General features: G+C 30.5%; 1 protein-coding gene across 4 annotated transcripts in view; it reads right to left on the bottom strand.

Annotated features, from left to right (window-relative positions):
• Positions 1-26793, bottom strand: part of LOC126733763 (protogenin-like) — a 125306-nt gene that overhangs the window by 59658 nt on the left and 38855 nt on the right. For all 4 annotated transcript variants that reach the window (XR_007659857.1, XR_007659858.1, XR_007659859.1 and 1 more), the window contains exons 2-11: positions 20275-20433; positions 20001-20210; positions 19796-19937; positions 13119-13187; positions 12859-13061; positions 12589-12799; positions 6429-6565; positions 6172-6369; positions 1607-1795; positions 1359-1550 (exon numbers count right to left, since the gene is read on the bottom strand). Coding sequence is in view for 1 of the 4 variants with exons in the window: in XM_050437159.1 (XP_050293116.1) it covers positions 1359-1550; positions 1607-1795; positions 6172-6369; positions 6429-6565; positions 12589-12799; positions 12859-13061; positions 13119-13187; positions 19796-19937; positions 20001-20210; positions 20275-20433 (1710 nt within the window). In the remaining 3 variants the exon portion in view is untranslated. The remainder of the gene's footprint in view (positions 1-1358; positions 1551-1606; positions 1796-6171; positions 6370-6428; positions 6566-12588; positions 12800-12858; positions 13062-13118; positions 13188-19795; positions 19938-20000; positions 20211-20274; positions 20434-26793) is intronic.

The following is a 26793-nucleotide window of genomic DNA, read 5'->3' as shown; positions in this document are numbered from 1 at the left end:
TTACAAAAACTCAAACCTGGTGCCTTTTGGACCTTGGCTAACAAAAATGCATCCAATTCCCAAAGTTTTCAATCTACAGGAATCGTTAATATGAGAAATTGTTCAGTAAAGATAAATTCTACTTTTGGCAAAACTTTCATTGAATTTCATAAAACAGTTTTTTAGTTATCCTGAAAATTGTGTAAAACTCGCGAACAAAAATTGCCTATAATTAGAGCTCAGCAAAATTGTATATAACACAATGAATCCTTAATCTATCTTAACGTTTCGAACGTCAAATCCATCATCAGACATTGCTTCTGATTGATGTAAAAGATTTTTTAAAATATATTAAAGGCACAAGAAGTTATGCTCAAAAATGTTGGACGAGGTCCAAATATTGCAAAATTTAATTTTTTTATAAAAAGCTTAAATCTGTCGCATTTTGGAGCTTGCCTCATAAAAATCCTTCTAACTCCTAAAGTTTTCATTCTACAGAAATCGTTAATATATGAAATTGTTCAGTAAAGATAAATTCTACTTTTGGTAAAAATTTCATTGAATTTCCCTAAACAGTTTTTAAACTATCCTGAAAATTGTGTAAAACCCTCAAACAAAAATTGCCTATAATTAGAGCTCAGCAAAATTGTATATAACACAATGAATACTTAACCTATCTTAACGTTTCGAACATCAAATCCATCATCAGACATTGCTTCTATTTGATGTAAAAGATTTTCGAAAGTATCTTAAAAGCCGGAGAAGTTACGCTCAAAAATGTATGGATATTGCAAAATTTATTTTTTGACAAAAACTCAAATCTGATCCTATCGAACCTTGGCTGACAAAAATGCTTCTAACTCTCAAAGTTTTCAATCTACAGAAATCGTTAATATAAGAAATTGTTCAGCAAGAATCAATTCTACTTTTGCTAATAGTTTTATTGAATTTCCTTGAACCGTTTCTAAATTATTCTAGAAAGTTTGTAAAACTTGCAAACGAAAATCACATGCCATTAAAGCTCAACCAAAATAATTATAACGCAATGAATCCTTCACTTAATTTAACGTTTCTAATGTCAAATGCATCATCAGACATTGCTTCTGATTGGTGTAAAAGATTTTCGAAAGTATTTTAAAAGCCGGAGAAGTTATGCTCAAAAATGCATGGATATTGCAATTTTTTTTACAAAAACTCAAATGTGATGTCTTTTGGACCTCTGAAAGAGCCGAAGTTTTCAATCTACAGGAATCGTCAATATATAAATTATTCAGCAAGGCTCATTAAAATTCTTTAAACAGTTTTTAAATTATGCTAAAAACAAACAAGTTTATATTTAATTAGCAATTTTTAGGGGATTTCTACCTTTAAAAACTCACCAAACAAACTGAAATTCCTTTGTGACGTTACATAAGTGAAAACGTGCTCGCTACTCCCGTCCAAATACCACTGGACGACATAAGGATCTCGAGTTCCATTACAAAGTATATCCGAACTAATTTCCGACCATTTCAGGGCCAATGCCGTTTTATTTATCGTTTCTATTTCCAGATTTCTGGACCCTTTTAATCCTGAAAAGTGATTTTTTTTTAAGAATATTAACGTTATCAAAGTATAGGATTAATACCTGGTTGGCACGTTACTTTCTTAGCGTAATCGCTCGCTTTATTCGTATATAACCTCACGAAAAACGTGTAATTAGTGTTCGGATGCAAACCTTCGACCATCTTATGAGGATTGTCTGCTATCGGTGGTTTCTTTGTGGGGTCCACTGGTATTAAGTATTCTTCGCCCAGTACGTCTAAACCTTCGGAATCTGGAAATTATGTGAACTATGAAGTTTTGGACTTTGAATATTCAAAAACTATTAGTTTGAATGCTTTTTGTTTCAACCATAGACTTATAACTAATGAAGGATATACTTGGTTATAACCTCAAAACTTTGAAAAACTAGAACCAGTAAACAACAATTTCGTTTGAGTTCAACATGTGTTATAAAGAAGTCAGCACCATGCATATATATCTGATGTGACATAAAATAAGTGATGCAAAACTGATATTTGTTTAAAGGTGTTATTTATTCAAACATCAATTTTTATACTTTTCATTAAGTTTTAAAATTTAGTGTAGCCACAGAAACACTTATTGAGCCTCTAATGTTGTGCAACTAAGAAAGATATTACTGCCAACTGTTTTATAATAAGTTGTATAATTATTTAAATAAGTAGGTATATTTATGTAAAAACTGTTTGAACTTCACGTTTTATAATAAAAATAGGCATTCAAACAATATTTAATTGTCCTCTATTTACAAAATTGAAAAATGAAAAATACAACTTCTGCATTATAATTTGACTATCAAAAAAATTAAAAATAAATTGCAAATAAAGTTAAAACATTCACATTTTTTTTCTGTCCAGTGAAAATATTCTTGCTCCCTATAGATGGAACTGCACATTTCAATCTAATTGCTAGACTGTGGACAATTGCAGGTACCATCCATCTAATCTACTTTTTGTTCAGGAATTGTTACTTTCCAAATTGAAAAAATATATTTTACCTTCGATGAAAAATATTCAAAAGATCTCAATTTTTTTGTCTAATTTTGCCTAATGGCATCCTTTTGACCAATCATTAAGTTTAACAAGAGTAGAAACTGAAAAAGTAGTTTTACAGGACCATTCGTTAACAAGAAAACGAGACAAGGGAAATCTTTCACGCAATGTATTGCTACCTTTTATGGTTCTATTGAAAGATTCCAGTGCATTATTTGTAGCTGATGATCCCGGGACAGCACCTAGGTATCCATTACTCATTACTTCCTAGGTACCAATTATCAAGTACTCACATTTCTTTATAAGTAACCATTGAGGAGACAGTAAATGTTTAGGAGAAGCAACAGATTGTAAAATGTCAATGTCTTGCAATACACATTTTTGGGTTTTTTTGTCTAAAAAAAATTCTTTAAATCTAGGTTGCATTTTTCTTTTGGCATCACTTTCTATTTCATTCTGCACTTGAAAATAATAATAATAGTAATAAACAGTTTTTATTTACCAGCATACAATTAAAAAAAAAATATTCATAAAACAATATCTGATAAATAAAGGAGTATTGGTAGGCAACTAAGTGCCAATTCTTCCCCAATATCCTATTAAACTAGAAAAAAAATCGAGACAAAATAGAATAACTATTATAAGTAGCACGTTAAAATAATACATATATATAGGTTTAAAACGTTGTTACTTAAAGACAAAAACAAAATAAATTTATATAGCTCGAAAACAAAACAAAACAAAGATAAAAACAGAAATAATTAAAATAGTTTCATTCAAAATGAAATAAAATACAACACACTAAATATTAACAAAAAACATTGAAAAAAATATATTCCACGTGCTTTTCCTATACCAATCAAAGGAAAACGAATAGTCGACAACATTATCCATAGCCACAGCCACATTGTAAGTAAAAGACCTTTTAAATAATTCTTTCCTATGTTTTGGTATAGTTATGGTGTTGCTATGTCTTAGATTTAGATTGTGAATGTCGGTTTGAAATGTTAGTCTATCAAAAAGATACTCTGGAATTTTCTCCTTTAGGATTTTACAGAAGAAGCATTTTTTTTGTAGAATAAACCTGTTCTGCATATTTAGCCACCCAATTTCTGTAAACTTATGTGAAATCGGGTTAGGACGAGAAATTAAATATTAACCTAAGGCAGCTATTCTGAACCTTTTGTACTCTGTTTCGATCAGCATAATCTAAACATGGGCTAAAGATAGGGCTACAAAAATTAAAATGAGATAAGACTAGAGACTCGCAAAGCATGGTTAAGCAATGTCTTTGTCCATAAATAATAAAATGTGATCTTTGAATCTCAGCTTTTTATTTAATAAAATACTCAAACTCTTGCAACTTGTTTTAGAAGGAATCGTATTGCCACCAATAGATATAATATGGTTACTATATGGAAGATACTCCTCATCAAAGATCAAAAAAGCTGACTACATAGGATTAATTTTTAGAGCATGCTCCTTAGATTTTAAATAAATATTTCGTAAATCTAAATTAAGATTTTTAATTGCATTAGCATACTCAGATTTTTTAAAAGAAATATAGAGTTGCGTATCGTCTGCGTATAAGTGATAATCACAAAAATTTAGACAAGAGTAAAAGCTTGCAGTATATAAAGTATATAAACGGGGTCCTAAAATACTACCCTGAGGAAAGCCTTGCTCAGAAAGATACGAGAAAATTAGATTACATGAATTGTCGGATCATTATTAGAATTGGTTCAGCGTAAAAGAATGTGGAATCCTATGTTTAAACCAAGTATACAACATTTGTTTATCAAAATATTTACTTTATAACTAACAAACGCAAACTAAACCTTTAAATCAGCAGTCGACTATCGCAGTAAACACGCAGCTCTGCGTTGCCGGATATCTAAAACTAATTCAACAAAACTGCTGTGCAAGACCAAAATTACAAGGTTTTAAACATTAGTTAGTTACTTAAACTAAAATCTGATGATCAATCAATATTTTTTTTTTGTTTATATAAAATATAAAAGAATGCAGCAAGACCAAATGTGATAAAGTAATTTGTGTTACCTAATAAGGCATGAATAATAAAGGATATAAATCTCAACTATTTATTTCAACCTCTGGTATACTTCAGGGTTTATTGTTTGCGGATGACTTAAAAATTTACAAGATAATAAAAAGCCTTGCTGACTGTTCGGAATTACAAAAAGATTTGCATAGTGTCCTTCAATGTTCAATCGAGAATAAAATATACTTTAATATAGGTACATACATGTATATCATGTACCCGTACAAATTAAATAACGCATCGATGAGGTTACTGAGTTAGGAGTAGTATTTGAACATTTATACCTCACTATAAATACATTACAAATAAAGCATCTCAAATTTATGGATTTATAGTAAGACATACTAACGAATTCTATAATCCAGCAAGTTTGAGGTAGCTGTATTATGTCTACATAATTAAGAAGTTTAGTAGAATATGCTTGCATAATTTGGAACCCATACTATTAATGTTATAAATACGACTTCGAGAGCGTACTCAAAACAAAATGGCACGTCACATGTTCTTTGGAGAAACCAAATATTACAATAAAAATGCCTCTTCAATTGAGTTATGTAATATTTACAATATGAAGTCACTTGAGAGACGTAGATCCAATTTTGCAGAAGTGTATCTTTTTAAATTTCTCAATGGCCTTATTAATGATCCTCAAGTCTTATGTAAACTTTCTCTTAATTTGCCAGCTTAATGTACAAGAAATGCTCTTAGTATTTATCTCCCATATTTAGCCAATAACATTTAAATTCTCCTCTATTCACTATGTGCAATAAAATATACTTAGAAATAGATCCTCATTTAGTAGTTTTAATCCCAGGATAGAATATTAGGAGAAACGGCATCTCCTTTATATTCATAATATCTGTAAGTGTACATTTTTTGTTCCGTACTTTTGGTTATAAATAAATAATATAATGTTGATTTAAAACTGTTTACCGATAAATTTATTTAATAAACAAAACTATAAAAGCTGCTCTAAAAGTTTCCCTTTGTTCAATACAATAAAATTATGCAAAATGTTAAAAATGTGTATCTTGTATTATGAAATAATAAGAAATCTATTAAATATTTAATTTACATAAAAATGCTTCATACCAGCTAGGTACCTTTACTTCAATAGAGTGTGTAAAAAAACACATAAATAGTTCATAAACGGTCAGATTCCTTATACTTAAAGCATACTCTATTATTAATAAATATTTAGGTTCAAATTTCGTTTAGCTGAAATCTACTATTAAAGAGAAAATTAAATTTTTAGCTTAAAATAGCCCCTATGGTCATCGAATGACAAAAAATGCGTCCTTTCCATTTTCCGAACTTTAGAATAACTGAAATCAGTTAAATAAAAAAATATGGTTTATTTAATATTTGTCAAGTATCAATTGAGCAAAAAGTACCAACATTTTTCTGCGGAAATGCCTCATTTTTTCATAAATCATTTGGTTGGGTTGGGTTTTATATAATATTTCCAGCCTTTCAACGTTTTAAGGTTATAAGTCTATGGTTTCACGATAATTAGACTTTAATAATTTATCTTCAACTACTGGTACAATGACAAAAAAATGTAAAAAAACTTACTGATATAAGAGGAATATATGCTATAGGCCTTCACGGTGGCATTAGCCGGGTTTTTCCACGTTAAACAAATTTTATCCTCGTCGTAAGGCCTACATTGGACGTTTTCGGGCGGACTGGGACTTTGGGAATTATTTATCTCGATTTGGGCGGTTGACCACACTTTTCCCACCGGATTAGCCGCTACGCACTGATAAACACCTGAAAAAAAAACAAACCCGAAATAGAATAATTAAACTAAGTAAAAAAAGGGAACTTACCGGTGTCTGTGGAAAGGGTATGGGTAAACACAATTCCAGTCGCTTGTTTTCTGATTCGCACTTCCGGTTTTAAGGGATGTCCGTCTTTGAGCCAAGTTATTTTGGGCTGAGGAACCCCGACGGCTTGACAATCCATCCTGGAAAATCAAATTGGGACATTTGAGTCGATTTCAGATACCCCTACTTATTTCTTTCTAATTTCCACCATATGCTTGATATGAACAAACTGGATCAATTTGTAGAAATGTCATTTTACCGACATACTTAGATAGTAGTTTACAGACGGGAGTTATCTTTTCATTATGATCGTCCATGTCTTAATGTAAATAATATCTTTATTACATCAAAATGTACCTATGTGAAGTCTGTGCTAGGGCTAATCAACTTAACCTAATTATGAAAATAAATAGATAATATGAAAAGAAGACTTTCTACATGCAAAAGTACAAATTTTTTCTAACACTCTTGTCATGTTTTCTTAAATTAACAATAAATCTACAGCACTGATTTTGTAGCGTCTTTAAACGACACATAGTGTTTTTATCTAAACATGGAATATAGAAAAAGTTGCAGTAGTTCATAATGGGATAATACTAAAGACTCACTGAATATCTTTCTTACTTAATAATACTTCTATTAGCGTACAATGGTTTGAGGGCCAAATAGGATTTTTTTCAATTAAGCCAAAAACATGCATTTTAAATGTCAAGTCATCCTCGAAAATTACACCAAGTTGCCTCCCATGAATAGATGGAAATTATTGTTTGAAGAGATTACGGAACAGAATACACTAGAATTTAATTCTAAATTATTGGTCGAGGACAAGAATGTGGAAACACTTGACAAACCTTTGTTTGTTCTACGAACACTGTAATATTTAATAATTTTATCTATGTCTGCTAATTAAATACGACCCCAAGAAGATGGTATACCAAAATTTATATGTATTTGACTCTGATTAATTGATTTTCTAACATCATCAGCTATTTCCTTTTACAAAGATAAAACTTAAAGAATATTATAATAGGCTAGTTTCGCTAAAAGCAGGCTGTGATCCAATGTATCGAACGCTTTAGAGAAGTCAAGCAATACGAGTGCTTTAGTATCTATCACCCCTATCTCAATGATTTCTTGAGTAACTTTTAATGTTTATTGACTTAAGGTTCTTGTTTATTGACTTTAACCGTTTTCGGATAAATTAAACACAAAAAACAAATTTTTGGCTATTTCCAGAAGCTCCATGATTTTTTTTTATTTTGATAATCTATTATATATAATGATAATTTATTTTGACTTTCTAAGGATCTTGTTTATTGACTTTGATTTCGTGGAATAAATTAAAAAACAAATTTTTGTTTTTTTTCTAGGCACTCTGGGATTCTGAATAATTATAGAAAAAAAATTAATAAAATATTAATGAATTAATTGTACAAAACATTCGTAGCTCAAAAACTTGACTGAGTACAACTTTGAAATTTTGTACAAATATTCTCTGGACAATTTCACTGGACACCTATTTTAGCATTTCTCAAAATATGTACCAGAAGCTGAGAAAAAAAAATCTGAAAAATTAAAATTGGAAAAAATAAACAAAATGTTCATAACTCAAAAACTTGACTCAATACAAATTTGAAATTTTGTACAAATATTCTCAGGACAATTTGACTGGACACCTATTTCAGCGTTTTTCAAAATATCTAGAAAAAGTTGAGAAAAATAATATTTTGGGAAAAATATTAATTAAAAAAAATCAATTGTACAAAATGTTGATAACTTGAAAACTTGACTAGGTACAAATTTGAAATTTTGTACAAATATTTGCTGGACAATTTCACTGGACACCTATTTTAGCATTTCACAAAATATGTACCACAAGTTGAGGAAAAAAATCTGAAAAATTAAAATTAGAAAAAATAAACAAAATGTTCATAACTCAAAAACTTGACACAGTACAATTTTGAAATTTTGTACAAATATTATCTAGACAATTTCACTGAACACCTATTTCAGCATTTCTCAAAATATGTACCAGAAGCTGAGAAAAAAAAATCTGAAAAATTAAAATTGGAAAAAATAAACAAAATGTTCATAACTCAAAAACTTGACTCAATACAAATTTGAAATTTTGTACAAATATTCTCAGGACAATTTGACTGGACACCTATTTCAGCGTTTTTCAAAATATCTAGAAAAAGTTGAGAAAAATAATATTTTGGGAAAAATATTAATTAAAAAAAATCAATTGTACAAAATGTTGATAACTTGAAAACTTGACTAGGTACAAATTTGAAATTTTGTACAAATATTTGCTGGACAATTTCACTGGACACCTATTTTAGCATTTCACAAAATATGTACCACAAGTTGAGGAAAAAAATCTGAAAAATTAAAATTAGAAAAAATAAACAAAATGTTCATAACTCAAAAACTTGACACAGTACAATTTTGAAATTTTGTACAAATATTATCTAGACAATTTCACTGAACACCTATTTCAGCATTTCTCAAAATATGTACCAGAAGCTGAGAAAAAAAAATCTGAAAAATTAAAATTGGAAAAAATAAACAAAATGTTCATAACTCAAAAACTTGACTCAATACAAATTTGAAATTTTGTACAAATATTCTCAGGACAATTTGACTGGACACCTATTTCAGCGTTTTTCAAAATATCTAGAAAAAGTTGAGAAAAATAATATTTTGGGAAAAATATTAATTAAAAAAAATCAATTGTACAAAATGTTGATAACTTGAAAACTTGACTAGGTACAAATTTGAAATTTTGTACAAATATTTGCTGGACAATTTCACTGGACACCTATTTTAGCATTTCACAAAATATGTACCACAAGTTGAGGAAAAAAATCTGAAAAATTAAAATTAGAAAAAATAAACAAAATGTTCATAACTCAAAAACTTGACACAGTACAATTTTGAAATTTTGTACAAATATTATCTAGACAATTTCACTGAACACCTATTTCAGCATTTCTCAAAATATGTACAAAAAGTTGTATTTTCTTAAATTTAAATTTTTTTAAATTTATATTAACTATTTTTTTAAATTTATATCCACTTCTTAAGATCCTTGTTCGTTGACTTTGACTGCCTGAAATAATAAAAAAAAAATGGAAGATCATAAGTAAATTGGTTTATTATTTCTGACATTAGGAAAGTTTAAAGAAAAAAAGCCTAATCTCAAATTAAAAAAAAAATCATAAAAAATTGAAATCAAGACCAATTTACTTGAAGCTTACGGGGATTGTAAAGCGTTCTGTTGACAATCGATGCGCAAAGACCATAAATAAATTGGCCTATTACTTTTCAACTTTTTAAAAAAATTGCCTAAAAAAACTTACTACTCTCAAGTTTAAGCATTCGTAAAAAATTCAAATTAAGACCAATTTACTTCAAAACTTAGTGGGATTGTTTAGCATTTAAGTATGCATTTAATTGGCAATCTACGAGAGAAGATCCTAAGTAAATCGGTCTATTATTTTTGAAGTTCTGAAAATTTTTCCAAAGGCATTAGATTTGAAGGGTAACACTATTTTTTGAATATATTTTTAATACCGTGTCTAAATAACATGAAAATTGGATTACATAAGTTATTAAAAAAATATTGTTACAACCCTTTCTAGGTAGCTATCTGTTAACTTAATAAGAAATAATCATTGATTTTGAAGGTCTGTAGGTATAGAACCGTTAAAAGAATTTTGGAGTCTGAAGTTATTTATTGCCTAATCATCCTCAAACTACGTAGTCACTTAGTCTTTAGACTCTTTAAATCTCAATAATTTTTTTTTTATAAGGAATCTTAATAAAGAACTAAAAAAAATTTTTTTTTTTTGTGACAGTCTTGTATTGTCCTATTTCACTTACTGTGATGTTTTGTATGGCCCCTGCCTTTTGATAAGTGATATAAAAAGAATACAGTACATTCAAAATTGTTGTGTAAGGCTAATTAATGGAATGAGAAAATTTGATAGAGGTGTGAGTAGTGAGTTACGCTTGATGAGATGGCTAAATATGAGTGAAAGGAGGTTACTACATAGTCTTGTTCTCTTTAATAAAATTGTCTTTAAAAAATTTCCTAATTACCTTTATCAGAAAATTAAGTTTAGATATGACGCTCATGTTTTGGACTTAAGAAATAAGCATTTTATTACACCTCCTCTTCATAAAACTGTTTTATTTAAGAGGAGCTTTAGTTACTGTATTCATCTGCAATATAATAAAATTCCTCCTGAGTTAAAATATATTTCACCTTCTATATTTAAGCGAAAAATAAGCAGTTATATTACTGATCTCTGTTAGCCTAGAGTGTTGTTAAATATCTATTCTTTAACTTATTGTAAATTTTATAAGTCTGTGTGGTTATCAAACGTTGTAATGTTAATCGGTTGTGCATATAGGTAGTTAGAACTTAATATTTTGTAACTATGCAATTATTTAAGATACATTTTGAAATTCTTTGTAATATCTAACCTCAAGCTGATTTGTATGGTTAAGCTAGGAAGTAAGCTTCAACTTCGCCATTTAGAATTTACCAATTGTAAATTTTAATAAAGACATTATTATTATTATTATTATTATTAAAGAGTAGAATTCTTTCGTTAATCCATGGATTATAAGGTTCAGAAATCCTTGATGTAGTTAATGGAGCATGATTGTGTGTCAATGCCAAATATTATGGATACCAATTAATTGATCAAAAGTACTTTTCATGCATTTCCTCTGCATTGCACGTTTCAGGAACATTCTGGACCGTTTGGAAATGTCATTTTTCTGAATTATTTAGACAGTCTACAGACGCTTTACGTATATTTATTAATAAACAAGAACAATTACAAAAAAACATAATTTGTTACAAAAGAAAGAGCTATGGTAACAAACAAGTCCAAAAAACTTCTATACAAATAATGGTATTTGTTATAAAAGAAGTAACACCTAAACAAAATACTAATGAAAAAGTAGCTCAGTTCATAATCTGTCTTAAGGGTTCTGTAAAACTATTTAAACCTATAATAACTAATTCAATATTTGTGAATAAACTCATAAGGATATTTATTATGTACGTGTGCATATAATAATTGGAGAATTCGATAAGCAGTTACAATAATATCTGGTTACAGTAAAAGCAAGTCTATTGCAAAGAATGTGACAAATACTATTAGATTAGAATCGTGGAATTATCGAATCACTACATATGTGCATTCAGTTATTTACGCCAATCATGCTTGGAAAAAATCCATGTTTTTTCATTTTTACCTTGAAATTGCATATTTACATATCGCCCTCAATTTCTCAAAAGACAATATTTTATGAACAATTTTGGCCTTTGTTTATTAACAATGAAGGAGTATAAGATATATAAATAAAGCTAAATCCAGAGATTGATGTCGACCTATGTTTTTGCCAAACAATATCTTAACTTTGCCTTCATTATTTATATTGGAAACTATATTACTGATCCTTAGTATAAAACTTGAGTACTTTTAAAATACAAGACAAACCGATATTCCCAAGTTCGTGACTCTATTGTCTTTAATGGTCGTCAACTATTTAATCTTTTATAGATACATATAAAGAGAATATCTAGTAGATTCGTATTTAGGCAAAGAGTAAATGTTAATTATTATAATATTGAAGAATTTTTCGATGACTACACTATTTAAATGCATTTGTTTTCTTTTTCTTACCTTTTTGACTTGTATTTTCCTTATTTTTATATTTATATTGACTTCTGTGTTTTATGTTAGCAATTACTACTACTGGCTTTTTTTAATCAGTATTTTTGTTTGTGTGTAATTTATGTTCGACTGTTGTCTCGATGTGTATGCACGTTTTACTCATTTATAATTAATTTAAATATTAAATCATTTAAATATGTATTATAATTTGATCTTTCATATTTATTTAGTTTATTTATTCATATATTCTGTATGTATTTTGGACGCTTTGTATATATGTTTATGTTTTAAGTTTTACATTTTTACTTTTTTCCTATAATCAGCAACAGACCTTATTTTTACTACTTCTTTGTTATTTACTATAAGACCTATTTTCAATTTATTTAATGTAAACTTGTGTCAATAGGATTTTTGTACCTTTAAATTATAACAGCATTTTAATATTGACTTTTTTAGTTAATGCTTACCTGACTGTTCTAGCCGATGGCGAAACGACCGAAACCGGCGTAACATTAAAAAAAGGCCTCTGATAAACTTGAACGTTGACAGTCTCGCTTACTCGCTCTATCCCATTGGAAGCGACACAAGTGTAATTGTCGGAATCGTTTATATCAGCGTTTTTAAACGTCAAATAAGATATCGAACTGGAAGAAGAGTTACTTATCGAAGCATTTTTACCTGAAAATATATTTTTTTATATATAATTAACTTTTATCAGATATAATGTCACTTCTTACTGTTGATCCATTTTACTGTAGGCAAAGGCCACCCAGTGGCTATACAAATAAATTCGATGCTATCTCCCTCTACCAACAGTCGACTGTTGGAAGTGTTTGCTATAATGATAGAGGGAGTCATCGCTGCTTGGCCAGGTACTAAGACGTTTACGTGAAAGTCTTTAGTCTTGTTTTTTTCGAGAATCGAGTTGGTAGCTACACATCTAAAATATTAATGTGTCATGTGTCTTTATATGTATATAAATTAAAGGGTTTCTTACCTATAGTTTCCTGAGTCATCTAAATTAGTGTTTCTTAATAACAAAGCGCCATGAGGCAAAGGAACATATCTAAAAAGGACAAGTCTATTTATTGGGTTACGCGTTTCGCCTTCATTCGGCATCATCAGACCTAAATTAAAACTAGGTAGGTTTGGTAGGATGTAAAGACAAGTCAAGCTTTTTATGCTTTTTTGTAGATTCAAGAACATTAAAAGAGATCACATTAAACGAAAACGACTGTGGCATAACGGATTGTTCTTGCACCCAGCAAATAAAAAGGCAGACCAAGGTTAAATATTTAGGTGTTATTTTGGATAAAAATCTAAAGTGGCACCACCATACTATGTTGAGTATATTTCCACTCGAGTTCGGAAACTTATTTATAAATTTGGTCAATTAAGACAATTTATGCAAAAAAAGACCCTTACGACCATTTATCAAGCTCTGGTTGAATCAATTAACTATTGCATAACAGCATGGGGCGGAACAAGACCGTCCTGAAACCTCTTATGATTACTCAAAAATATGTTCTGAAGGTAATGTTTAACAAACCAAAATTGTATTCCTCGGATATTTTATTTAGAGAAGCTAGATTGTTGCAAGTAAATCAAATTTACTTGAAAGCAGTGGTTAGGCTTCTGTGTAAGAATCCACACTACTTGCATTTCATATCTCACAATCAGAACACTAGACAAGCTTTAAATAAGAATGTAACTATCCCAAAGACCACAAAAACTAAATGTCAAAAAACTGTAACATATACCTTAGCAAAAATCTATAATCATCTTCCCGTAGAACTCAGAAATAAACCCTATAACAAAATTAAAAGTAGAATCCACGACTGGATATTAGATGATAACGTCACTTGGTTAGTATGATACACATAGTACTGTTTATTTTTCTTCCTGTTTTTTTCCCTTTCTTTCCCCTAATTTCATTTAATTTTATTTTATTTTTTGAATCACTTTTGTTTATATATTATTTTCTTAAAAATTGTTTTTATTTTAATTAATTAATTTGGATAGACAGGAAATGCACACACACAGTATTTTTAAAATACCATTGTGCATGGGGTTTTCTTAGCGATTAACCACTTGTTATTTTGTAATGTTATAATGTATGAATGTATTATCTGCTGAATATATATTATTATTATTAGTTAAACACTAATTTACAGGAAAAATATGCCTCGTTTAAGTACAAGGACACAAACAAAAAAAACGCTTATGGTAACATATAGTTAAAATAAAAATATTATCTACAACATCGTGTTTCGTTATCGATGAAATTATGAACCTCTAAACACTGATTAATAAAATTTGATACATTTTATACATATATCTTTATAAAAAATAAAAACAAATATAAACTTGAAAATTATAATTTTTTTAACTGAATGGTGATTGAATTCTTATCTGATTCTTATCAAATAAGATTTCGCCTGTATTTTTTAAAAATTGCAGCCCCAAATTGACATGGAAAATTACCACAAATAGATCTAATATTACAAATTGCATGCCAATTCTCCGGTCTAAGTATCATATTTGAATCGATCGTGAATGATGAATTGATAGCGACCTTTTACAATACAATCGGATAAAATCTGGATGGTTTTTATAAGAGTCGATCTGGCCAAATAAATTTGACTGCATTTTTTCAAGTTTGTGTCTGAAATGATAAGGTCCAGGTTAACGTGCTTTATTTTGATTTTAAAAACGCCTTTGACAAAGTGGATGCAATATCTTACTATACACATTTACCTCTGCATTACAGCAATTTACCTCTCAACGAAAACAAACTGTGAAAATAGGTTAGTAGGCTATCAATCAAGAGAGATTTAAGTTACCTCATGTATATCCCAAGAGCTGCATATTATACCGAGTTGTTTGCCAATGACATATCAACTTATTTTAGAATTTTTATTACGCTAACAATTTGCAGACGACCGAAAGCGTTTTCAAAGGACATCAGGACGAAGGAAAAAAAATTACCCTGTAAAACCTACCTGACGAGTCCTTATGACCTATTAGAGAAAGGTTTAGGACATGAATGAATAAAAGTTGCTGTTTCCAAAATAAATATAGTTAATATTTTTTGAGGCATGAAGAGGGGTCTACACGTTTCTTAAACCAGTCGAACTTGAAAAACAGAACATGAGACTTAATAAGAGAAAAGTAAGTGTAACCACTTTTCCAAGCTCATGTCTCGCCTGTACAGTTTCCAGTACATTTTTGAATTTTTCCAGACAGTTGAACCTTTTTAACTGCCTGGACGAGATCAATAACTACTTGAATTACGTGGGAGAACAAAAAAAATTCGACAATAATAGCTCACTTATTTATATATTCCGGGCAGTTAAAACTTTCCAAAAAAAAAACAACTTCCCTGAATAACTCCCTTTTACTTGGAAGTTTTTAAATCCCAAGGATTCTTCTTATATAAATTATTGGGAATTTTCTATTTTTTTCTGACAATTCAATCAATTGCTTGAATTTTCAAATTTTTTCTGACAATCTGTATTTTCCAGCCAGTTGTTTTTTTTTTCTGGAGGTTCAGCTGCCTGGAAAATGGAATATTCTTAATGAAAGAAACACTCAGTACAAGAACCATCATATTTCCTCAGAAATGGTCCGAATTTATTGAAAATTGCCTCAATCCATTTGGATAACTTCAGTTTTTATTTTTTTAAATATTTCAAGTCAATATTTTTAAGTGCTTACGACAAATATCTACTTTTAAAAAAGCCACTTGGTGGAACATAAGTTATAACAGTTGTTCAAAATGTAAACCCCTAACTGCAATCCAGGCGTCTATTCTCCGATGCATCGATTGGCGAACCCGTTCAAATATTCCGGGTGTGTGTTTAATTGTTTCACAGGATGCGATAATGCGATTTCGTAATTCTTCCACGGGGTTGTATAAACCAAATGCTTAAGGTGACCCCAGAGGAATAAGTCCAAGGAATTAAGGTCTGGAGATCTGGGAGGCCAAGGTTCAGTTCCTCCTCGGCCTTTTTTAACGATTCGGATACACTGTGTTCAAATATTCACGTGCAATCTTAACTGCAATGGAACATTCTCCCAAAAGCATGGGCCATTCATGTTCGAGGAAATGACGATAAACTTCCCCAGTAAGCTTCAATGACAAAAAAAGGGCCTATCAAATGAAAAAAAATAATTTTTTTTGACCTCAAAGTCAATTTTTTTTTTTTAATGGTGCAAACTAGTCCCACTCTGATAGCCATAACTCAGCTGCATCGCTGACTTCGGCAATACGGTTTGTGGCTAGTTATAGTGAAAGGATAAGGGTACACGCCAGTACACTTGGCTTCATCCAGCTAGTTGAGAAACAAACAATATGGCTATCAGAAAATGACCTATTTTTTTTTAAATGGTGAAAACTAGTCCCACTCTGTTAGCCATAACTCAGCTGCATCGCTGACTTCGGCAATAATTATTTTTACTGACAATAATGGAAGAATCTTAGATGATTTAATCGTTACGAAAATAAATAATCAACATCCCCATATTGAATCTAATGCTGTCATGAGGGAACAAGACCAAAAAATTATAGGTTGTGGCTTGGAGAGATACAAGAAACTTACTAATCCCAATGCAGAAATATATATACAGTTTTTCAATCCACATGAGAAAGCGCTTATAACACTTCAAGGACCCAAGGCCTCTACTGCACTTCAAAAATTGACAAATATTGATCTAAAAAAATTGTATTTTGTGAACGCGGCCTTAAGCAACATTTTATTTATCCAACTAGTTGAGAAACCAAAAATATGGCTATCAGAAGTTGAACTATTTTTGTAGCTTTGAAAAAATGGTGAAAAGTAGTCCCACTCTGATAGCCATAACTCAGCTGCATCGCTGACTTTGGCAATGCGGTTTGCGGCTAGTTATAGTGAAAGGACAAGGGTACACGCCAGTATACTTGGCTTCATCCAACTAGTTGAGAAACAAAAAATATGGCTGTCAGAAGTTGACCTATTTTTGTATTTTTGAAACTTTGAGGTCAAAAAAAAAATATAAGATATTTTTTTTGGAAAAAACGAATAGCATTTTCGTAATGTACGGGTCGAAATCTATAAGAAAACAAATTTTCAAAAAGATTTAAAAACAAAAAAATTTTTTTTTCAAAAAAATGCATACATTTAGTCGTCAAATTTTTCAAAGTTCGAAGAAAAAAAAATCTATCAAATTTTTTTGAAAATTTGTTTTCTTATAGATTTCGACCCATACATTACGAAAATGCTATTCGTTTTTTCCAAAAAAATTATCTTATATTTTTTTTTTGACCTCAATCCTTGAATTTTAATTCAAGGAATGAGGTGGGGCTCGATCCTGCATGAAGTACATTTGCAATCTTAACTGCAATGGAACATTCTCCAAAAGTATGGGCAATTCGTGTTCGAGGAAATGACGATAAACTTCTCCAGTAAGCCTCAATGGCAAAAAGAATGGGCCTATCAAATGGTCTACAATTCCAACCCATACATTAGGAGAAAATTGATGTTGATGACGGCCCTCTAAAATTGCATGTGGCTTCTCAATAATAACCCGCTGGATATAATAAGGGTATAGAAAGTTAGTCTTTAAAATTCTAAAAACCGTAGAAGGACTTACATTTAAGTTTAAAGCAATCTTTCTAGTGCTTGTTGCAGGATTTTCCTCAATTTCATGAAGCACATTTTCTTCTACTCGTGTTTGTTGTTCTTCCAGTATCACAAAGGAATGTACAATTGTACAATACGTTACAGGCCTTTTCATACATTTTTTTTTAGTATTTCTGTTGCCTTTAGGAATTTGTTATACACAACATTCCTTATACATTTATTATTTAATTTTTTTAAAGAAATTTCACACAACTTAAAAAAGAACAATTATGGTGACTTTTAAATGCATTCATAATGTTAAGTTTAAATATCTCGAAAACGGTGGCTTGTAGCGACTTCGGCCAAGATACCTTTTTTCCGTAAAAATAATAGATAAATCTACTTTTCTATTTAAAAAAATAAGTATAAAAAACTATGTATGTAGCGTCCTCTACCAGTGCGAACTCTCGTCACATTAAATTTGAATTTGCCATATCAAAAAAGTCCCAGATGCCAATTTTCAAAATTATTAAGAAAAAACAAAAATAAAAATAAAAATTTAACACCCGGTATCTTAGAAATTAAACATTTGCGGACATAGGTTTATAGGGACTTTTTTTATTATTTTTAATCAAGGAAACTCCCCCTGAATTTTTTTCGCAATATTAATGAAACACCCTGTATAATTAGAAAATCTTTTAAAATGTTAAGATTAGATTTCTTCTAAGTTAATACTGCTAGATTTTTTCCAGTGGGAATATTTAAAGGAACAAGTTTACACTGAAAAGTTAAGAAATTTAGAAATCCGGTCAAAAAGTCAATATTTTGTCTCTCTTAACACCCATAGTCTAAACTCAGTTTGAAAAACAGGAAACAATTATTATATAATGAGTTTTTTCATAGGTAATTTGGTAAAGTGTAATAGAAAAACAAAATTTTAGAATGATACCAAGGATATTAAACTGTTGAGATAGGGATATGTCCTAAGTCGAGATTTTGACTCTCTTAGGACCTATATCCTAAACGCTGTTTAAAAATAAGCAAAGAATTATTATAAAATTAGTGTTTTCATACTTATTTGGATAAACCTCAATAGAAAAACACAATTTTAAATTAATACCGAGGATATTAAATAACTGAGACAGGGATATGTCCGAAAAACCGGTCCTATATCCTGGACGCAGTTTAAAAGTGTGTGAGTCACTGTTCTTACATGAAGTATGTTTTCATTTTATAAATTAGCGCCTAATCATAGCTACCTAGTTTTAATTTAGGTCTGATAATGCTTAATAAATAGACAGTACATTTACGAGACTTTGACTTGTATATACAGCGTGTCCAAGATAAAGATGTCTATCACGGAGATCTCGGCAGCTATAGGAGACAAAACTCAACTAAATTTATCAAATAATTAAAACTATTTACTTCACTTAAGATAAAAAGAATAAAAAATAGTGATTATAATAAAAACTACTTTGACATTTAATTTTTATTTAATTTTGACACCTCTTTAAATAACGCCAGAAAAAAATAAAAACGAAATCGGCAAATTTTGGTTTTTCTCGAATGTCTCTGGAACTACTCAAAATTTTAAAACTAACTAACGGCGTATCGTTAGGCTTTAAAATGCGCAACGTTTCTCTAATTTAATCAACCTCGTGTCTCCTATAGTTGCCGAGATCCCCACGATAGACATCCTTATCTTGGACACACTGTAGATATATATCTAAGACTCTTTGAGAATAACGGATGAATATCTAAAAAATGTATGGAATACATTATTCGCCTAAAACGTTGATTAATTAATAAAAACCCCATAAAAAACCGGATACGCGGCACTAAAATTTAATTTTTATTATTTGATATTAACCGGGCGCAATTACGGGTCAAAACCGCGTTAAGATATGGAAAAATCCCCCCTCCCTCGAAAACAAAAAAAAAACACCGTTCACAAAACGATTTTATCTTAATTGCTAATTTAAAACGGAAACAAATAAAATTAGATTTTAAATTATTATATAGATGTTATCGTTAAAAAAACGTGAATTTATTAGAATTCAAATTACGCACGTACCGTTTGTCATTCGTTAGAGGTAGATTATTGAACTCCCAGTGGATCTCCGCTAGGGGGATCGAATGGATGTTACACTGTAGATACAACGGTTGCGACTGTAGCACTGTATCGTCACCTTTTATGGTGATTTCTTTGTCTATTGCTGCAGCAAGAAAACATCAAATTCAAGAGTAACCACATCAAAATTATCCAGGAAAATACTTACAAGCGACCCTGACCCTAGCGACCCTAGACAAAATCGCCCCGTAACTGTTCTTCGCCAAACAACTGTATTCGCCGGTATTAAATTTCCCGAGGGACCCCCTTTTACCCCCGTTGACGGTCAGCACCTTCAAAACTGAGCCCCGGATCAGCCATCTTTGGTCCTCCGGTGACACGGGGGAGTTTTCGTGGAGCCACACAATTGTGACGTTTCCTATAAACGGACAAAAATATTTGATAGATAAGATACTTCCTTGGGGTATCAAGTAGGGGTTTACCTGTGGTAGATTCTGCCACGCATCTTAAGATGGCGTCCTGTCCACGCGTTACGATGACGTCACTCGGTTCCTCCGAGAACCATAGGGTCACATTGGGTCTGGTATTGGCCTGATTTGTTGCCGGCTCTATCGGCACGGCCCTGTTTGATCCTGCTGAAGCTGAAAGAAGGTTCTTTTTTAATATATAAGGTACATTTTTTCATTTCTAAGATTTATTATTTTATTCTTATTAAAAAAAAATTGAATTACAATATTTTTATTACGTAAGACCTATAGTGCAAAATGTCATAAAAACTATCCGCAACATAGATCTAGATAAGTAAACATCTGTTTGTGCATGTAGATAAATTAGAAATCAAAGAGACCGTAAACGATATTATACTTCCAGTCTTCAGAATATCCGGAAAAACACCAGTGGTAAAACATAGGTTAATAATGTATGCTAGTGGATTACAGATTTCTTTGGACACTTTTTATAAAGTTTCTGCAAAAAAACAATTATTTTCTGCAAACCTACCCTTACCACCGCTCAATTGTTTTCAAAAATTATTGTTTTCCAAAATAATACGCATGAATAACAGCTGCTTTCGTCGTTAACATCTAAAATAAAATTATTTTGTTTCTTACAGGCACTCGTGCACTGAGAATTCTATTATCTTGACTTTTTCTAAATGGATTTTAGTCATTTCTTTAAGAAAGACTTTAGACTAGTCTAGTTTTTTTCTAATTTTTAATATACAAGGTGTCAAAATGTTTCTATAGCATTATTTTAAGGAGTTTATCTACCTATTAAAATTAAAAACGTTCGGTCAACATTACTTTAAAATTGATGGTATGAAAAGATATAGTAAATAACATAACAAGAACTTCTTTGGTCCACGCGTACTCAATTTAAAAACAGGGATTTTGCAGAAGAATTTTTCATTGGTAAGCTGTTTGGGGTGGGTGGGGGTGTAAGGGTGTTTTTATTACATAAAATAATTGCCTTAAAAGAAATAATTTAATTTATTAAAGAATTTACTCTCTCAGGTTACAGAAAATTAACTACAATTTATATTATTCTTTATTTTTAATCACTTATACACAGCATAAAAGGCTTCCAAATCAATCTTTTTGAATGGTTTTTTTTGAGTTTCCTTAGTAGTTACAACATTTTTCCTCTAAGGTAATTAATTTCTGCAAAAAAAACCGTTTTTCATTAACCCTACTCTTAGCCCCCCACCCACCCCCCACAGAGTACCAGTAAGAAATTGTTTTCAAAAATCATTGTTTTCCAAAATAATACACATGAACACCAGCTGGTTTTGTCGTTAATATCTAATCTAATAACACAGTTTGTTTATTTAAATTTGATATAATTATATATATATATATGTATATTATTGAATATTTAACAGTGCTATTAGATTGGATTTTATAGACGAAAAACGGTGATTTTTCAAAAGGAGTTCTTACTGGGCAAATGTTTGGGGTGGGTGGGGGGGTAAGGGTTTGTGTTAATAAAAAAAAATCTTTTTGCAGAAAATATATACTGAATATTTAATGTATTAACACTGTTTATTTAAATTTGTTATAATTTTATATATAAATATTTAGTATAAAAACAGGGCTATTAGATTGGATAATATTTACGAAAAACTGTGATTTATCAGAAGAATTTCATCAAATATTTGGGGTGTATTAATGGATTTTAAAAACTAGATATGTAAATCCCGTGTCAATTTTTTTAAATGCCGAAATTTTCTTTTATTTTGTAAAAAGAATCGTATATGATATACGTATATTCTATACAATTAATAAATATACCTTGACCATATACGGTTGATAAAATATACCATAACCAAGAATTTACTAAAAAAAAACAGAGTCGCGCGCTCAAAAATAGGAAATGCAATTATTTTATACGTTTTATTATTGTTATTTTACAGTATTTCTTCAAATAAACGAATATAAGTAAAATATTAACTTGTATTGCGTTCTATTATTTATAAACGTCATTTTTTACTAGATATTATACAGGGTGCGGCACAAAGAGCGAACGTTTTTAGGACAGGTAGCGATTGGCCATTAGAGAAGGGAGGGGTGTGCGTCAGATTACAATCGGTGACTTCTTGACTCAAAGCATTTCAATTTAACTCAAATTCGGCTTGATAGGTTCCTATTTTTTTTTGAAGAAAATGGGGTTACCGTTTCAGTACCGTCTGAACGTTACGTTAATATGGTATAAACACCTTCTTTATTCCCGAGTTAGAAAGAAGACGTATTGACCGAGACCGTTTGTGGTTTCAGCAAGATGGAGCCACAGCACACACCGCCACAGGGCATCCATGGCTGTTTTGCGTCCTTTGTTTGCCAACCATTTAATTTCAAGATTCGTTGACGTTTTATGGATTCTTCGGTACCTCAAGTTTATGAAAATAATCGTCGTAAATTAGATGAATTGAAAATTGTAATCTGCCAGGAAATTAGTGAAATCAATAGATAATAAATCGAAAAGTTGTGGTAAATATTTTTAGGCATTTTGTAATGTGTTAGTTTATGACCGTTTTACCGATCAAATTTTAAGAGAGTAGGTATCAATTTCTTAACATGTGTCATTTTCGACCTGAATTACAATTTTAAAATACAATATACGTTATAATTACAATTATAAAATGGGTACTAATGTCTTAAAATGTAAAACAAAAATAAAAGACTAGATTAATAAATCTGCTTAATAAAAAAAAATTCCAGTACTGTTTTTTAAGATAAAAATTCAAGGTTAAATAGCATTGACATTAAAATGAATGAGTATTTTATTTTTTTGACAATTTTTGTAATAATTAAAAAAAAAAAACTGTGTAAAAAATATCAGTCATTAAATCTAACCATGACTTTTGCTTGACTTGAAAAATGTTTTTGTTCATTGTAAAATAACATCTTTACTATATATATATATATATATATATTAAACCAGAGAAACAAAAATTATATGCACGCCAATGCCTCATAAAGAAAATGCCGCGTGCTAAACGTTTTTAGTTATTATGCTTGTCCCAGTAACTTCACCTAAACTATACCCATTGATCTATTAACTCCACTGCAAGAATGGACTACTTCTTCAACTTTGAATAGTTTTAATTTTAGTAATTGTTATTTTTAATAATAAAGTTTTCATTATATTATTAATGAAAACTTTTCCGGTGGGTTTAATGAAATACTATCACCTAATTTAAATTTGCGTCTTTCCAAATTTAGAAAATGCCATTTTTGACTTATGGATATGTCCCATTGCTGCAGTAAAATAAAACTTCAGTCGTAAAATGTTTGACACTTGTTTTATTTTAGCTGTTTTAAGTTACACTTTGGTGTTAAACACATATAGTGATGCATACAAAGGCTTATTCTAAATTAGAATCCTGTTCGCTTGTTGCCAAAGTTCCGAAAATTATTCAGGAATAAATGTTATTGTATTAAATAAAATTTATTAAAACAGTTTTACAGGGTATGATTCAATATTTGCAATAACATTTCCTTTTATTGTATTTCCGTTAATATTTCTCCCTTGCATATCTTTTGGTATTTGGCTATTTTTCAAAAGATTTACTACTATTCGTTGGCAACGCATTTTAGAGATATCATAAACTGCTAAAAACGCTCTTTTGCAAGTATGTACCCTTTTGGACCCATTTAGAATAAAATAATTAGCACTCAGTGACTTTTGGCTTATCTTTACCGAGAAACATTACTTATTTCTATAAGCCTTTGTAAATGCAAATCTTGCAAGTCCTTACTTTCCATGTTATAAAGCAGATTAAACATAGCTTGTTTTTAATCTGGAATACTTAATACAGCTCAGACACTTCATGTGGCAACTAAAAGTAAATCACAACATTTTTAACCATAATAAAAATATGGTTTGATAAATTTTACAATAGATTACCGCAGCAACCACTTTTGCAGGATCTGTTTGCCAGAATAAGTAACGTATTCCAATCCGTGCGCTCTGGTTTTCTTAATAAGATTTCTTTTATATTTAGCACTATTTCCAACACCTTATTTTTTTCACTTTCGCTTGAACCCAATGAACCAATCACCTTTTTATCCCAATTTATACCTGAAAAAAGAAAATCTTTCCAATCATCATTTGTGTACATAAACAAGTCAACTGCGTAAGTTAAGTAAATGGCTAAAAAATGGTATTTTTATTTTTACTCCTTGATATGTACCCTGATAAATATATATCAAAAGTATTGGCACATATTGATTTTTATTAAAATTCGTATCTGTCCTCTTAAGCCTCTAGACCTATTACATTGAAATATTTTCTAATTTAAAGTGTATACCCAAGAGCATTCGTTTCTTAATATTTAATACAAATTTAATAAATAAAGGCTTTACAAAAGAACCCATATTAAAATTCTATCAAAAATACCATGGACAAAAGTATTGGCACACATGTTAAAAAATTTTCAACAGAATATTTATATAAAATATTTCTTTAGGTTTAGTGCTTATTTTAAGTGCATAAATTGCAAATATGGGTCGCAAAGGCCAAAAAACGACGGAATCCGAGCGAAAAATAATTGTACAGAAGCGAAAAGAGGGTAAATCGTATTCAGCGATTGCCCAAATTGTGAAGAAAAGTCGATTTACTGTGCGTAGTGTCTTAAAAAGGTTTGAAACTGCGGAAAATTTCAAAAACAAGCCTAAAACTGGACGTCCGCCAAAGTTAACGGAGAGGCAAGAAAAAAAAATTGTGAATAAAATTAAGCAAAATCCTCGAACTAGCGCTTCGGAAATTGCGGCTTTATTGACAGAAGAAGATAGCATCAACATGAGCTCAAAAACAGTACGAAGAGTTCTTCATAGGGGTGGATATAGTGCCAGAGTAGCTCGGAATAAACCATTTATTAATAAGGTGAACCAAAAAAAGCGTCTTGAATTTGCGAATGCACACTTTCATCAAGATAATATATTTTGGGACAAAGTTCATTGAAAAGTTGGGATAATATTCTCTGATGAAAGTAAATTCAACATTTTTCATTCAGATGGGAAAGTGACTGTGTGGAGGAAGCCCAATTGTGAACTAGATGCACAAAATCTGCATAAGACTGTGAAACATGGTGGTGGTGGTGTACTAGTGTGGGGCTGTATGTCATCGGGAAGGGGTCGGAAATCTGGTTTTTATAGATGGTATTATGGACAAAAATGTATATTTAAATATTCTAAAAAAAATTTAAGAGCTAGTGCGGAAAAACTTAATTTGGCAAATGATTATTAATTTCAACAGGACAACGATCCGAAACATACAGCCTATATAGTCAAGCAGTGGATTGCGTTTAATGTCCCTCATACTTTAAATACACCTCCTCAATCTCCAGATGTCAACCCGATCGAAAATCTTTGGAGTGAGCTAGGAAAACGAATAAGGAAACACCATATTTCCGGTAAGGAAGAGCTTAAACGTGTTTTTCTGCAAGAATGGAATAGTTTTGAGCCTTCCTATACGCAAAAGCTGGTCCATTCAATGAAAAGGAGGCTCACTCGTATTATAAAAAGAAAAGGAGGTCCTACAAAATATTAGAACTGGGATTAAATTTTATTTTTATTTGGTGTGCCAATAGTTATGTCCATTTTAAATAGAATGTAATTTTTATTTTTTTGTTATGCTCTCGTTATGCTTAAGGAAATCTGTTTTATTTTGCATTATTATTATTGTACTAAATCTTTTACATGTTTTTAGTTAGATAGTTATTATTGGGTTACATAAATATAGTAAACAGTAATCAATTACTTTATAAAATTATGATGTGCCAATACTTTCGTCCCTCACTGTAGATATATATTCTCATATGAAATATGGTCGCAATCGCATACCGGGTTCTGTTAAGTAAGAGGGGTCCCCAATATATAGGCGGGCACCGAGAGAGAGCGCATAGAAGAAAAAACGGTTGGTCGTTGTTCCGCCTGGTATTGGTACTAAAGTAACTCGTTATCAGTACTGGTATGTTCGGAATCCGAATCTAAAACCAGTTTTCTTATTTACAAATGCAACTAAATCGAAATGGACGCATTCCGATCGCAACGAGTCAAAGACTTTGGGGCGTGCGTCCGCGTTTTGTAGATAATACATAGGTATATTAGAGATGCGGTTTTAATTTAGTGTTTAAATGAGGATTAAAAAATTATGACAAAGAGAGGAAGAGGACGACTTTTTGTGCCTAGACAGTTTATATAAATCTTGATCAGACTGCCGAAAAAACCTCGAAGGTCAGACGAAAATATTCAATTGCCACCGATTTGATATTGAAATTAGACGATACATATGTAATAGCCGAATTTGATAAATAGGCCGGTTTAAAGGCACCTGGAAAAGTACCCGTACTCGCTCATCCCGCCAAAGTCTTCTTAATATTCGTCTGGCCCGAAAAATTACGAATAAATTCGATATTGTTTTGGTGATTTTTCGTCCATGTCGAACGCCGACGCTTTTTTTTATTTAATGTTGGCCTTGGGAATTTGGAAATTACGGTTTAT

This window comes from Anthonomus grandis, chromosome 3, assembly GCF_022605725.1.
Source record: "Anthonomus grandis grandis chromosome 3, icAntGran1.3, whole genome shotgun sequence".
In the NCBI taxonomy this organism is placed as follows: Eukaryota; Metazoa; Arthropoda; class Insecta; order Coleoptera; family Curculionidae; genus Anthonomus; species Anthonomus grandis.
This window is presented reverse-complemented; position numbering and strand designations above follow the sequence as displayed.